Genomic DNA, 14,535 nt, shown 5'->3' with positions numbered 1-14,535 from the left:
GATATTGGTTACAGGGGAATTAGGAATGGGAAGATAAGGGCAGATGTAAGACCCCCGAAGGAAATGAGTAGATACTGAGGTATCACTCTGATCCAGACAAAAGCTCTGACGCCCTGTCTGGATCCACCGTCTTTTACCTACCTTCCTTTGACCCGCGATTCTTCCTACCCCTACCCACTAGCCTTAAACCGAGTCTGATCCTTAAACCGAGACGGGCCAGGACCCCTGGGTTGTTTGGGCTCAGACCTTGACCTTCGTGAAGGCCCCTGAACGCGCCTTTGCCTCCCTGAAATTCTCGGCCACCGTCTCAATGGAGGTACCAAAAGTACGAAAGGCGAAACCGGCGCATCAAGAAGAAAGCCCCTCTCTTTTTTCCCGATATCTGCACGGAGAGCAAGATCCGTGGTGCGGCGCACTCAGCTACCTCATCAAAAGAAAGGCCCCCGCCTTTATCCAGGTCTTTCAGCAGGTCAGCCTGATATGATTGGAGCATCACCATTGTGTGCAATGAAGCGACAGTCCGACCTGCTGCTGCTGCGTATGCCCTGGCATTAGAGTGAGATGTCAAAATGTCAAAAATGTCTTAAAAGAGGACGTCTCACCCATAGAGAGATAGCTGGCCAGCGTCTCTCTCTATAGGGGCATCTTCTCATAACAGATTTCGCGCATCGCCTCGATGTTGGCATAACTCGTATGCTGGAATCGATGGATGCGTGAGGAAAAAACGGCCTCTTCCATTCCTTCTCAATCCTGGCCAGTGTCTCTCTCTATAGGGGCATCTTCTCATAACAGATTTCGCGCATCGCCTCGATGTTGGCATAACTCGTATGCTGGAATCGATGGATGCGTGAGGAAAAAACGGCCTCTTCCATTCCTTCTCAATCTCTTTGGAAAACAGGAAGAAAGGAAGGCTCACCTGAGCTGGAGGGTTTATGGCCAGAAAAATAACGTTTATTGAGATGACCTCGCAACGTCACTTTCTTCGCCCGCTTCACAGCAAGTAAAGCCTCGCCATGGGGCGATCCATAACTTTCAAAACCTCATCATACACAGGGCAGGAGGATTGGGAAGGCTCAGCCTCAGCTTCTTTGCCCTCCTCAGACATTTCCTGCTTTTGCTGGGCCGAACCCAGCAGAGCACTGGCCCCTGGATCAGACAATGTTAATGAAATAACATCATCCTCCAGCGGCTCACTCTCGTCCACAGCCGACGATCGCAAGAGGGAAAACCCCTCTTCAAACTCATCGGCCAGATCCACCAGCGATCCCCACAAGCTCATTCTCCTCCATGCCTCAGCAGCGGCAGGTCCTGAATCGCGGGAAGCAGATTGCTGCCCCTCTTTCCTCGAAAAGACAAACGAGAGCGGAGATTTTTCATTGGAAAAACACTCGCAGTGCACGCCGATTGCCCCCTCGGAGACATCGCGTGGGTGCTCTTCGCCCAAACAAATAACGCATAGATCGTGTGTGTCATCAGATGTTAAACAACAACAACACGGATGCACATATCCTCTAAACGCTTTGCTAGTGCTCGCCATAATGATATGAATAGAGATCGCTCTTACCACATACATGCACGCTTCAAACAAAACAGTCAATGAAGACGAAGAAGAGGATGATGTGTTCTCCCGGTGCCTATTTATACTATAGTCGCACCGGTAGTGACGTCATGGCTGTCGCCGACTAACGTGTTGTTGGTGTTTTTTCAATGTATGCTTCAGACACAGGTCACGACGAGGCGTTCCCCATAGCGACCCCTAGAGCACGCAGTTCGAAGTTCCCATGAAAGGGAACTAGGTTGCTGCTGGAAGAGGTGTTAATGAGACCAGCAGGGGGTGCTCACCCTGTGGTCTGTCCCAGTAGCCCCTCACTGCAGAACACAAGATCCAGGGGGCGTTGTTGGATCCACATCTAGGGGGTGGAGATTGGTAGGTTTAGGGGTGGGTTCAGGGATCAGGGGGTGGAGACAGGTAGATTTAGGTATATGTAAGGTGGGAGGAGTTGGATCTGGATCCCCTGGATCTTGTGTTCTGCAGTGAGGAACACTCCATCTCGGTCTAATTCCCTCCACTGCCCTTTGTCAATCATGGTCTCCTAATAATCCCCATCCACTGAATTGGCTCTATCGCTCTCTCCTCTCCACCTATAGCTGGTGTGTGGTGAGCGCACTGGCGCCGTTGTACTGTGGCTGCCGTCGCATCATCCAGGTGGATGCTACACACAGGTGGTGGAAGAGAGACCCCTTCATATGATTGTAAAGCCCTTTGGGTGTACAGCAAACACAATAAAGCGCTATATAAATGCATCATTCAATCATAAGAAGAATCATGCCTTCAACAAACTGGGACATATGAAATAATAATGAATGCCCTTATAAATAAAGCATAATTGATCTACATTTGGCTTCATTGAAGACATCTAAACTGACATTTAGAGCAGTTAACATGTCTCGCCGGGAATGTCGGGGGAGCATGTGATAAGTCATAACGTAAAAGAATCACTGAATCGAAAGAACCGATTCGCCGAAATTAGTCGGACGTGCTGTCATCAGGGTCAGCATATAACCTGATGGGGGCAGTAATAGGTTTATTTGTATAGGAACAGCAGGAGCTAAAGAAAGAAGTAGTTAAACCATTTTCTGTAGTAATTTGCTCAGATTCGTTTTCAGTTTTACTAGTTTAATAAGTGGAAAATCGGATTCAAGACAAGATATATTAATAGAAATTTTACAAAATCTGTATAGAATTTGCCAAATGAGACTTTTAGCAGTATTTTTATGGGTGCGGGCTCATGTTGGTGTGGAGGGTAACGAGGATGTGGACAAGATAGCCAAACAGGCCCTTAAACATAATGTTATTGATTTAGAAATTCCTTTGGGTAAATCTGAAATGAAAAGCTTAATTAAAACAGCTATTAAAAATGTGTGGCAGGAGAGGTGGGATAAAGGAAATAAAGGTCGTCATCTGTTTAATATACAAAAACAAGTTGGTTTAGTTAGAATTAGTTATGGCAACAGAAAGGAAGATACGGTAATTTCTCGTCTGAGAATTGGTCATTCTGCCCTCAACAACTCACTTCAAATGATAGGGAAACATGGTTCTGGTCAGTGCAATAAATGTGGACTTCCAGAAACTATAGAGCATGTAATAATCAATTTTATGGCATATGAAAGGGAAAGAATTCAATTAAAAACGATTTAATTTCTGTTGGCATAAATTCTTTAACTTTGCAGAATATACTTAACAGTTCTTACAAAGGATATGAAGCTCTTGTTTTTTTTTGAAAGCAACAAAGTTATATAAGAAAATATAGAAAGGTAGGGTAGGTGGTATTATTTTTTTTCCCTGTTATTTATTTTATTATTTTTTTCTGTGTATCTTTGATATCAACGCCTCACACTCCATCCCAGTAGGTAGCGGAATATGCACCAAAGCTGGTTTGCCAACCATTAAACGTCAAGGAAGAGGAAGGAGCTAAAGAAGAGCGCTTAAGCAGGGCATAGCTCATTAACATCTATCAGGCTCTTTTAAGAGCAGCGTTAGATTATGGTTGCCTAGCATATATGTCAGCATCAGAATCAAACCTTAAAAAAACTTGATGTGGAACAGGCACAGGCACTTCGGATTTGTACTAGAGCGTTTAAATCATCACCAGTATCCAGTGTTGGGGAAAGTTACTTTACAAAGTAATTCATTACAATATTGTGTTACTCCCTAAAAAAGTAACTAATTACATTACTTAGTTACTTTTTATGGAAAGTAATGCGTTATATTACTTTTGCGTTACTTTCGCGTTACTTTTTAAATATAAGCAGGGCTTGATTGTTTTTAATATAAGAAGTTCTATTTATAGCAAATGTAAAAGCCCTTTCACACCAAAAAGTGTAATGAATAAACCTCAGGCTGAAGGAAAAGTAAAATCACGTCTGTACAGTAGAACGCAGGAGAAGGTTCAACCATCTTCAGCAATAAAAAAACAATGAAGCACAATTGTTAGTTTATCTAAAGTCATTTTTGCTTATTAGTATGGTTGAACTGGATCATCAAAGGTCAGCAGCAAAGATATTGGTTAATAAAATGGGATTAGATACATTTGTGTTATTTAACATATTTAATTATTGCAGGTTTGCGTCATATTCTGAGTTTGCATTTCACTGTTTTAATTCATTTTGATGAATACTAAACCTGTTTTTTGTGAGTGGGATGAATTAATGCATGTTCACATTTAGTCTAGAACTACAGTAACATCGTGTTCACACAGTGCACACAACGCCTCTGTACTCCCGATTTCTCCCAATATGGGGACAGGAGAGCTGTCAGTCAATGCATGGGAAAACAAAGTAACTGGTATTACTTTTTTGAAAAAGTAACTCAGATATTTTCTTGTAAATTAAAAAAGTAATGCGTTACTTTACTAGTTACTTGAAAAAAGTAATCTGATTACGTAACTCGCATTACTTGTAATGAGTTACCCCCAACACTGCCAGTATCTGCATTACAAGTTGAGACAGGAGAGATGCCTTTACGTATTAGGAGGATCAAGATCATGCTGGTGTATTGGATAACTCTACAAGGGCATAGCGGAGTACATCCCACAAAGGCCATCTTACAAGATTGTTCAGAACATAGTAAAAACAATTATTACAGTTTTGGATGGATAGGAAATAAAACGCAAGCCTCAGCCAGCTCCAAAAAAGTAACTCAGATATTTTCTTGTAAATTAAAAAAGTAATGCGTTACTTTACTAGTTACTTGAAAAAAGTAATCTGATTACGTAACTCGCATTACTTGTAATGAGTTACCCCCAACACTGCCAGTATCTGCATTACAAGTTGAGACAGGAGAGATGCCTTTACGTATTAGGAGGATCAAGATCATGCTGGCGTATTGGATAAATCTACAAGGGCATAGCGGAGTACATCCCACAAAGGCCATCTTACAAGATTGTTCAGAACATAGTAAAAGTAATTATTACAGTTTCGGATGAATAGGAAATGCAAAAGCACAAAACGCAAGCCTCAGCCAGCTCCAAGTAAGCCCCATTGTGGCACTATCAACTGTACCACCTTTGAAATTCATAAAGCCATCTGTAGATATAAGCCTTCAACAAATGTTAAGAGAAAAATCTAAAATAATGCCACAGAGGATAATAGTTCAAAACTATATGGACCTTTATCAAGACAAACTATTCATATTTACAGATGGATCAAAGCAGCCAGAGACAGGCCATACTGGGGCTGCTTTCTTCATTTCACAATATGAAATAGCAGTTAAAAAAAGAACAGCAGATCATTTATCGGTGTACACAGTAAAGCTTTTATAAATTTTATTGCCATTACAGTGGTTGGAAGGAAATAAACAGAACCAAAATGTAATCATAGCTTCTGACAGCTTATCTGCTCTATCTAGTATTCAATCATGTAGACAAGATATCATATACCAGATATTCAACTTGCTTTTAATACTGTATGATAAAGGGCTGGATGTTGCTTTCCTTTGGGTTTCTGTTCATGTAGGGGTAGAAGGAAATGAGATTGTAGATATTCTGGCAAGAGGAGCAATAAAGCTTGAAACAGTTGATATACAAATACCGTTATGTAGAACAGAAATCAAAACTATTATTAGGGACACAAACAAAATATGACAAGAATACTGGGACATAACTGATACTGGACGACATCTGTATAACATACAAAAAAAAGTTGATATACAAATACCGTTATGTAGAACAGAAATCAAAACTATTATTAGGGACACAAACAAAATATGACAAGAATACTGGGACATAACTGATACTGGACGACATCTGTATAACATACAAAAAAAAAGTAGGCTTAAATAGTATCAGGCAGAGCAGGAATCCAAAGGAAGGAAAGATAATTACACGTCTTAGAATAGGTCATGCTGGTTTAAACTTTACATTACAGAGAATAGGAAAACACCCCGCTGGTCTTTGCAACACACAAGAGACAGTAAAACATATTTTATTAGATTGCAAAAGGTATGAAGAAGAAAGAAGGGAGTTAGAAACACAAGTTGAAAAACAAAACATGACAGTGGGAAATCTGCTAGGAAAAACAATGTCTAGGGAAATACATAATCTCCTAATTAATTATTTGAAAAATACTGGGATAAGTGAAAGAATTTAATAGAAATATATAGGGGGGGTATATTTTTTTTAATTTATTTTCTCTCCTTGTCCTTTCTTTCAAAGTACTGCCCACACTCCAGTCCAGTAGGTGGCGGTAAACGCACCTTTAAGTTAACCGCCAATATAATTAAGAGAAGAAGAAGAGCGCTTGCAACAACACGAGAAAAAAGAGTGTAATAGTTTTGGTTGGAGAGTGGGGAAATTAGTAAGTGATATGAGACTGGAGGAGGTAGGACATGCTCCAATAATTGCTTTATCTCGAGTGCCAATGTGGGTTATGCCCCAACCAAAAGTTGATCTTAGTTTATTAGAATGATGTAAGGGAATATATGGGGTCAAGGTATGGAGAATATATGCACATTAGAACATGATTACAAGGTTGCGATTGGGGCATACAAGGTTGAACAGTACAATGCATTTAATAAGTAAACATCCAACAGGGCTATGTGAGGTATGTGATGTTAATGAAACAGTTGAACATGTTATAATGTACTGTAGGAAATATACTGTTGAAGGATGAACTAGAGAATAAGGGTGATCAGTTTACAATTAAGAATGTATTAAATCCAGGAAGAAACATGAAATCAGTATTGTTACAGTATTTGGGAAGAACTGGGTTGAACAAGAAGGTATAAGTGGTGTTTTATCTTATTATTTACATTTTTCTTTCCTTTTCTTTTTCTCTCTCCTTCAAATCCCGCTTAAGAGGGCTGAGGGAGGACGGAGGAGCTGAACACGCAGCGCTGGATGAAGCTCTATGAAGTCTCTCAGCGGTACAAGAATCAAGGGTGTTTGTATGTGGGTTGGTAGGTTAATCAGGAGATTGTAGATAGAGTGTCAATGGTCCATTTGAGATATAGGTGGCGGTAATGCACTTATAAGTCTGCGATCCGCCGTAAAGCAACAAGAAGAAGAAGAAGAAGAGCGCTTGCAACGTCATGTGATGACGCTTCATGAGTAACGTCAGAGGAAGTTATTCGCGAGAACTAACAAGTTAAAATCACAGAAGCCTTATCCACTCGAACGTTAAAACAGCAGTTTCTAATCAAAGCGTCAACCTTTTTCCCACCACCATGATGATGATGATGATGGACGAGGACCAGCCCAAGACATTGTAAGTGCTGCTGTAGTTTAGTCGGCCACTTTACGAAGCCAATCTCGTGTTTAAACACGTTTAGTTAAGCGGCGCACAGGTCGCAAGCGCAGCACGCCAAACTTCAGATAATCAGCTCGAGAGTACGTGAAGTCCTTTCATTACTCTTTGTTATATATGAAGTGTGATATGGGCGTCCATGTTTTCAGTCCCTACAGCACGAGCCGGCTAACGTTACACAAACACCAAACTGGGGCAGCGGAACCGAGCCTAGCAGAGGTAACGTTAGCGGTGAAGAATACAGTGATTCCCTTAATATTATTTTAATTTATCTGGTCATGTCCAAATGGGTGAACTAATCTGTCCACATTAGGGCTAATTACGGTGCAGAAGAGGCTTTTGCCAGCACACAAGTTCCGTTTGTAGCGCTACGTTTCCGTTACCCAATGAGCTAACTAAAAAACACGCTTAAATGTTATCATATCCCCCACAGTTATCATATCCCCCTTATTACACTTAACTCTGGTGTAAAATCTTGAATCAGATAGACTTTACTATCGCTATTTACTATAGCTTGTTTACTATATGTGGATTCTGTCATGTATAGAAGCTTTGGGTCATGTTAGCTGTTCGCTCTCGTGCGCTGAAAACGTGGCAGAAATGAAACCCCGCGGAATGTGAGGCTGGCGTGAGAGATGCAGGAAAAACGCGACGCATAGACCGTGCTTCTCAGTGTGCTGTGCTCTTCTGTGTTTTTAGGTATGTCGGGAACCTCTCCAGGGACGTTACGGAGGCCCTCATCCTGCAAGTGTTCTCCCAGATCGGCCCATGCAAGAACTGTAAAATGATAATTGATGTGAGTTGGGGAAGGAAAAAACCCATCTGAAATCCAGGGATTGTTCTGTAATGGGAAAACCGGGGTATATTTTTTAAAGTGGCGTTTTTCAGTCCTGGAAAAGTCCTGGAAGTTGGTAGAATCTCAAACGCCATAGAAGCTTCTGTACTTAATATATATTTCTAGCTATGTTCAGGTCTAGTTACTGCTCTTGTGTAGAGTAACATTTTCTTGCAATTAGTAATGTGCAGTTTGATCAAATTGTCATTTCAGTTAACAAAATGGTCTATGATCTAAATGATTCTGTAAAAAAAAAAAATTATAATATTTTCCACTTCTCACAAATGACTTTGAAAGGTCATGGAAAAATGCATTGATCAACAAGAGCGGGAACCCTGGACACCCGTAACTTACCAAGATCAGTGTTTGACCCAGTTAATTTTGTTTTTCAGACGGCTGGAAATGACCCATACTGCTTTGTGGAGTTCTATGAGAACAGACACGCTGCTGCAGCTTTGGCTGCCATGAACGGCAGGAAGATCTTAGGAAAGGTAAAATACTGCAAACGCACCCTCAAAAGTAGATTGGATATGGTTTGAAATTAAGGTACGCCCCTTATATGTCTTGTCAGAGCTATGTTAATGCGATGATGTGCTGAATATCTTTAGTTAGCGCATTTATAGTGTGTTTACAGGTAAGTTGCTTTTAACCTGTGCATCAAATCTTTCTTTTAAATCCTTTTATCTCATCAGTCATTTACAACATACAAGTCAATGTATATTGACCAAGGATTTACTCTATTTATGCTGTTTAAAGATTTTATTTTATTTTGATAAAACATTGTTTTATCTTTGGCATATTGCTGCTTTTACCGCTTGAAAAAAAGTAAGAAGCTGCAATATGACAATGCACAGTAAACAAGTCAGAAATAGACAGGTTTCATTGCACATGTTCATAGTGTTAGCTTATGGCTTTAACATGGTAATATTTAAATATAGCTGAGAATACTACAGTTGTATTGGTAGTTTCAAACGTAATAGAATAAGCAAAAATATTTATCCAGAAAGTCCTTGCAACACAACAGAATCCTTTATTGGTCTATTGGAGTGCCTAATTACTTCGTCGTTTTTCAAATTCCACAAAGCATGTGTTTTTTTTTTATTTGTCATTTTTTGGGTACAAAATGAATGCCCCCATGTATGTCAACATCTAGCTTTGCTTTATCATCGTCTACACCTGTACCAGGCCTTCAAATTTAGCAAAGCCTTGGCAAAAATATATTCAGTGCAAATATTTTATCCTCAACAGGTAATGAAGGACCATTTGAGGAGTAATACAAGTTGATAATGTCACTTCTTTGTAAGTCTGCTATTTAGACTCTTTACTATGTAGAAAATAATTCCAGAGTTTTTTAATAGTCCCTTTTTCTGTGAACCTGAGTGATCACCAGGGTTTTTATTTTGTTGTCAGCTTATTTCTTCTGCATTTGGAGGCTCGACATATTTATGCGGCTAAGTAAGATGAAGATTGTTTTATTCTGGTGCTTGTCTTAATCTGTCAGTCTTAATCTGGCTTCCTCTCTTAGGATATGAAAGTTAACTGGGCCTCGATGCCGGGCAGTCAGAAGAAAGACACAAGCAGTAAGTGTCCTCTTGAATGTTGCTAATGGATGCATGTGCATGTTTGTAGGGATGCACGATATATCGGCCACCATATCGGTATCGGCCTATAAATGCTAATTTTTTTCTGTTATTGGTATCGGCCTGATAAGAAAATTTGGCCGATATCTTAAAGCCGATAAATAATGCATTATTTCCTTCAGAGACACTTCAGATGCGCGCTGTTCGTTTGCAGCCTTTTGTGCAATTGTACGTTGTAATATTGTGTTTATTTGATGTATATCTGATTTACCTCATATAGAATGCGTTTTTTTGAGACCTTTTTTGTAATCAGGCTCTCAAAAAGTATATAACAATTTGGATATAGATTTATCGGCCAACATATCGGTTATCGGCTTTCAAAAATAAAGAGTAATCGGTTATCGGTATCTGCCAAAATTTTCATATCGGTGCATCCCTACATGTTTGTTATATTGGCATATATAAGAGCCTGTGCGGTCAAACTGTAAAGCATGAATAGTTTTTCTCTTTTGCTTGATGGTTTATGAAATATCTAACTGATTCTCCTCAAACCATTATTGTAGATCATTTCCACGTCTTTGTCGGTGACCTGAGCCCAGAAATCTCAACAGATGATGTCAGAGCAGCCTTTGCTCCATTTGGAAAGATATCGTAAGTGGAATATTGTGTAATTCAAGTGCGATTTAAGCCTCATCTGAGCTGGATTGTCTTAACATTTGGATTCTTACTGAGTTCATGTGTTTGGTTGTAATCAGGCTCTCAAAAAGTATATAACAATTTGGATATAGATTTATCGGCCAACATATCGGTTATCGGCTTTCAAAAATAAAGAGTAATCGGTTATCGGTATCTGCCAAAATTTTCATATCGGTGCATCCCTACATGTTTGTTATATTGGCATATATAAGAGCCTGTGCGGTCAAACTGTAAAGCATGAATAGTTTTTCTCTTTTGCTTGATGGTTTATGAAATATCTAACTGATTCTCCTCAAACCATTATTGTAGATCATTTCCACGTCTTTGTCGGTGACCTGAGCCCAGAAATCTCAACAGATGATGTCAGAGCAGCCTTTGCTCCATTTGGAAAGATATCGTAAGTGGAATATTGTGTAATTCAAGTGCGATTTTAAGCCTCATCTGAGCTGGATTGTCTTAACATTTGGATTCTTACTGAGTTCATGTGTTTGGTGCAGTGATGCCCGTGTGGTGAAGGATCTGGCCACAGGCAAATCTAAAGGATACGGTTTCATCTCCTTTATTAATAAATGGGTAAGAGTTTGCATGTTATTTGGTGTTAAGTGCCATGATGGCAATGTTATACTCTGTTGCAGCAGGTTAACGCGAATGTACATTTTTGTGTCTTTAAGGCTTTTTTGTTATTGATCAGTTTGATTGGTTTTGTTGCCACTGATAGGATGCAGAAGGTGCTATTCAGCAAATGAATGGTCAGTGGCTGGGAGGCAGACAGATCAGAACAAACTGGGCCACAAGGAAGCCATCAGCTCCTAAATCAAACAATGAAGGCAAGTCCGTTTAAACTGTATAATTTGACAGTTCCTTTGGTCTCTCATTTCTTGTCTTTTATGCAGTCAGGGTTTTTTTATTATGTGAACCACCGGTTATGTTACTGGGTAGTTTTTCTTATTATTCATGTGTCATTTATTTGTGTTCTACTACTCTAAAATGTTCTCTCTTTTTGATCTATAGCAGCCAGCAGCAAACACTTGTCCTATGAGGAGGTCCTGAACCAGTCGAGTCCTAGTAACTGCACCGTCTATTGTGGTGGCATTGCTTCTGGCCTGTCAGGTTTGTCGAAATCTTGTAATTGTGCATGTGTTGTGAAAAGAATATGATCTTTTAAGACAGTCGATTTTTAAAACGGATTTGCATCCTGTCAGTAAATGAATAAATGTCATTCAATGAAAAGGCTTTCAAGCAGAGCTAGATGAAATGTGTTTTGAAAGATTCATATTTTATATGATGTTTGAATGTGTTTTTCTCATCCACTGTAGATCAGCTGATGAGACAGACTTTCTCTCCGTTCGGGCAGATAATGGAGATCAGGGTTTTCCCGGAGAAAGGCTACTCATTTGTGAGGTATGTCATACTGCTTCTCTATGACTTTAAATCATTCACCTATGCATATACTTGAAAATTTAGCATGCTTTTTTTTTTTAATAGGTTCGACTCTCATGAGGGTGCTGCCCATGCCATAGTGTCTGTAAATGGGACCTGCATCGAGGGCCACATTGTGAAGTGCTACTGGGGCAAAGAAACAGCTGATACAAGGTCCATGCAACAGATGCAAATGCCCCAGGTACCTTGTTCTTGACCTCTCAGAAACATTTCCTCTGCCCTATTGCAAACTCAAGTCTTACTGTTTCTCCTTTTCCACAACAGAATAAACCCACCTATGCGGCCCAACCTTACGGACAGTGGGGTCAGTCATACGGCAACGGTCAGCAGATGGGTCAGTATATGCCCAACGGCTGGCAGATGCCCACTTACGGCGTCTATGGTCAGGCCTGGAATCAGCAGGGATATAAATAAGTACAGATGTGGCTGACTAATCCCTCAGTCCAATCATTAAACCTCACTTCAGTGTGGAATCTGCCCAATGGGACTCACCATTACACCAGTTCAGGGGTTGTTGAAAGGGCTGCATTCAGCCCACTGTACATTATACTCAGTCCATTAACTTGGAAGGAATCCTGTCTTTTTGTCTTTTTTTGTTTTTAGGCCCCAGGATTTTTTTGTCAAATTTTCTTTTAAAAAGTAATGCATTTCGGGGGCGTTAATTGTCTAGTTTTGCAACAGATGGAATGTCTTTTCAATGTGTTGAATTTGCAGGCTCAATTTAGCTCACACCTCGAACGGTGTAGAAAGTTTTGAGGTCTAATATACTGCACTCTTTGTACAGAGTTCTTGTCTCTAAAACTGATTTGTTCACGAATATCTTTCATTTTTGTTTTGTCAGTACATTTTATTTAAAGTATAAGAAAGTTTTCAAAAATTGAGATGCGTTAATCGAATATAAAATATTTTATCTTGTGACACCTAGTGATAAAGGTATTCTGCATTTATAGAGGAGATTATTCTGTGGCCTTGAGGTTTCAGGAACTTCATGAAGTTTTGGACAATTACTAAAGCTTTTAACAAGTTGTATTAACACAGAGGTGCAGAAAACATGCTTCCTTTTTTGTTCAATTTAAACGTTAGACTATTCATTTTGTAACATGGAATTGTTGGCTCAATTTTTAAAACTTTTTTTTTTTCTTTCACCTTTTTACAAAATCATGTTTGCTTCGATCATTTGAGGGTGTGACAGCACAGCGGCTAATCAGCGTTAATGGCAGTGCTGCAGCCTCTTTGTAAAGATTTTTGTAATTCTGTGTAAAATGAGGTTGTGAATTATTTCTTTAAATCTTGTAAATTCAGGGTTTGTTGAACATCTGTAATGTATTGATGCATGGACATTCTGAGCTCAGTTCTTGTTACAATCTCTTGTAAAACCCATAAAAACGTGTTCATTAGAGTTACAGTGATGCGATCTTTCAGTGTTCCTCCAGTACTTCTTCCTCAAGAGTCACTGTTGAATTTACAAGCCAAAGACTGACAAAAACTAAGCTAACTAAGATCTTACATGCTTCCACCTTGCTGTATTGAGATGCTGATTGTAATGTCAGTGTTTGGTGTAATATGGAAAGGTAAAGAAATGCGAGATACTCCTGGGTTTCAGCCACACGCTCTCAAATTGCTCACAAGGCCAGATTCTTTACTGGACGGTGGTGTTTTGTCTCTTACCATCGTTCTCTTTCTTTTTACTTACTGGGCCCCAACACTGAGTCATAAGGTAGATCAAATTGAAAGTAATGAGCAACTCTCTTTTTTCCCCCTCTTTTTTTCTTCTGTGTCATGTAAATTTATCAACATAGTTATTTAATGTATCTTTTTCTATCTTAACTGGGATTTTTTTTTTTTTTTTTGTAAAAAGCGGTTTACTGTTATTTTGAAACACCCCGATTATATGCTTCCATCTAATGTTGTTCCAGTTACTATATTCCATGTGTAAAAACACTTAATAATAACCATTCAAAACTACTTTCGGTTGTCTTGAGTGTCAATGAAGGAATATTTACCAGTAATTCATGATGCTTTGTGGTGAAAGATGAGTTATGAAAGAGTGGGGTAAGATGTGTTTCTTTCTGCTATGGTCATTTAGTCAATATATATTTATACAGAATACATCATTTTGATCATAGGCGGAGCATGTGTAAGGCTTAGCTTTCCCCTGGCCACGGGGTCTTGGGGCAAAAATGACACTAAATTGGACAAAAATGCCACTGCACAAACAAATTAAATCTATTACGTCTGTTGCTAACAAAGTGTAAATTAATAAAGTGTTGACTGCGCATTAAATTAAGATCTGCTCATGTTGCACCATATGGCAAGATGACAAGATTAAAGTTTATACAAAATTCGATATCCCAATAACATTAATTTATATTCCTTTTTAACATTTTAAAACAAATGTCTGACTGTTAAAAAGATTTTCTTTTATTAAACTGAAATATAAGATTCAACTTCATATATAATATATACAAACTATAATAATCCACTTTATTAAAAGCACATTTTTAATACTGAAGTATTCTGTCAGCCTGGAGTGCTTTGGTTGACACTTTGCTCTCAATAAAGACCACACAAAATGGCAATTTTAGATTTGTAGCAATAAAAGAACTTACCTCGTTTTCCTGTAAGGCTTAGGAAGTAGGAGAACTGTTGATAAACTGCCGCAGTTTCTCGCTCTGTGTCATG

At 39.2% G+C, this 14,535-nt stretch overlaps 1 protein-coding gene across 3 annotated transcripts; it reads left to right on the top strand.

Moving 5' to 3' along the window:
• Nucleotides 1-6,299: 6,299 nt before the first annotated feature.
• On the top strand, nt 6,300-14,101 carry LOC107592301 (nucleolysin TIA-1-like). Of its 3 annotated transcripts, none has more exons than XM_016281762.1 (12): nt 6,300-6,378; nt 6,856-6,922; nt 8,002-8,098; nt 8,530-8,628; nt 9,663-9,717; nt 10,281-10,368; nt 10,911-10,986; nt 11,132-11,240; nt 11,425-11,523; nt 11,730-11,814; nt 11,899-12,034; nt 12,118-14,101. In XM_016281762.1, exons 2-12 carry the CDS (start codon nt 6,897-6,899, stop codon nt 12,265-12,267), a joined length of 1,020 nt encoding a protein of 339 aa, XP_016137248.1. In that variant the 5' UTR covers nt 6,300-6,378; nt 6,856-6,896; the 3' UTR covers nt 12,268-14,101. The 3 variants fall into 3 exon arrangements, with proteins under 3 accessions (XP_016137248.1, XP_016137246.1, XP_016137247.1); XM_016281760.1 differs by having other exon boundaries at nt 6,856-6,955; XM_016281761.1 differs by lacking the exon at nt 6,300-6,378 and having other exon boundaries at nt 6,892-7,263.
• Nucleotides 14,102-14,535: the final 434 nt, after the last annotated feature.

This window comes from Sinocyclocheilus grahami, unplaced genomic scaffold (genome assembly GCF_001515645.1).
Source record: "Sinocyclocheilus grahami isolate Dianchi unplaced genomic scaffold, SAMN03320097.WGS_v1.1 scaffold152.1, whole genome shotgun sequence".
Taxonomy (NCBI): domain Eukaryota; kingdom Metazoa; phylum Chordata; class Actinopteri; order Cypriniformes; family Cyprinidae; genus Sinocyclocheilus; species Sinocyclocheilus grahami.
This window is presented reverse-complemented; position numbering and strand designations above follow the sequence as displayed.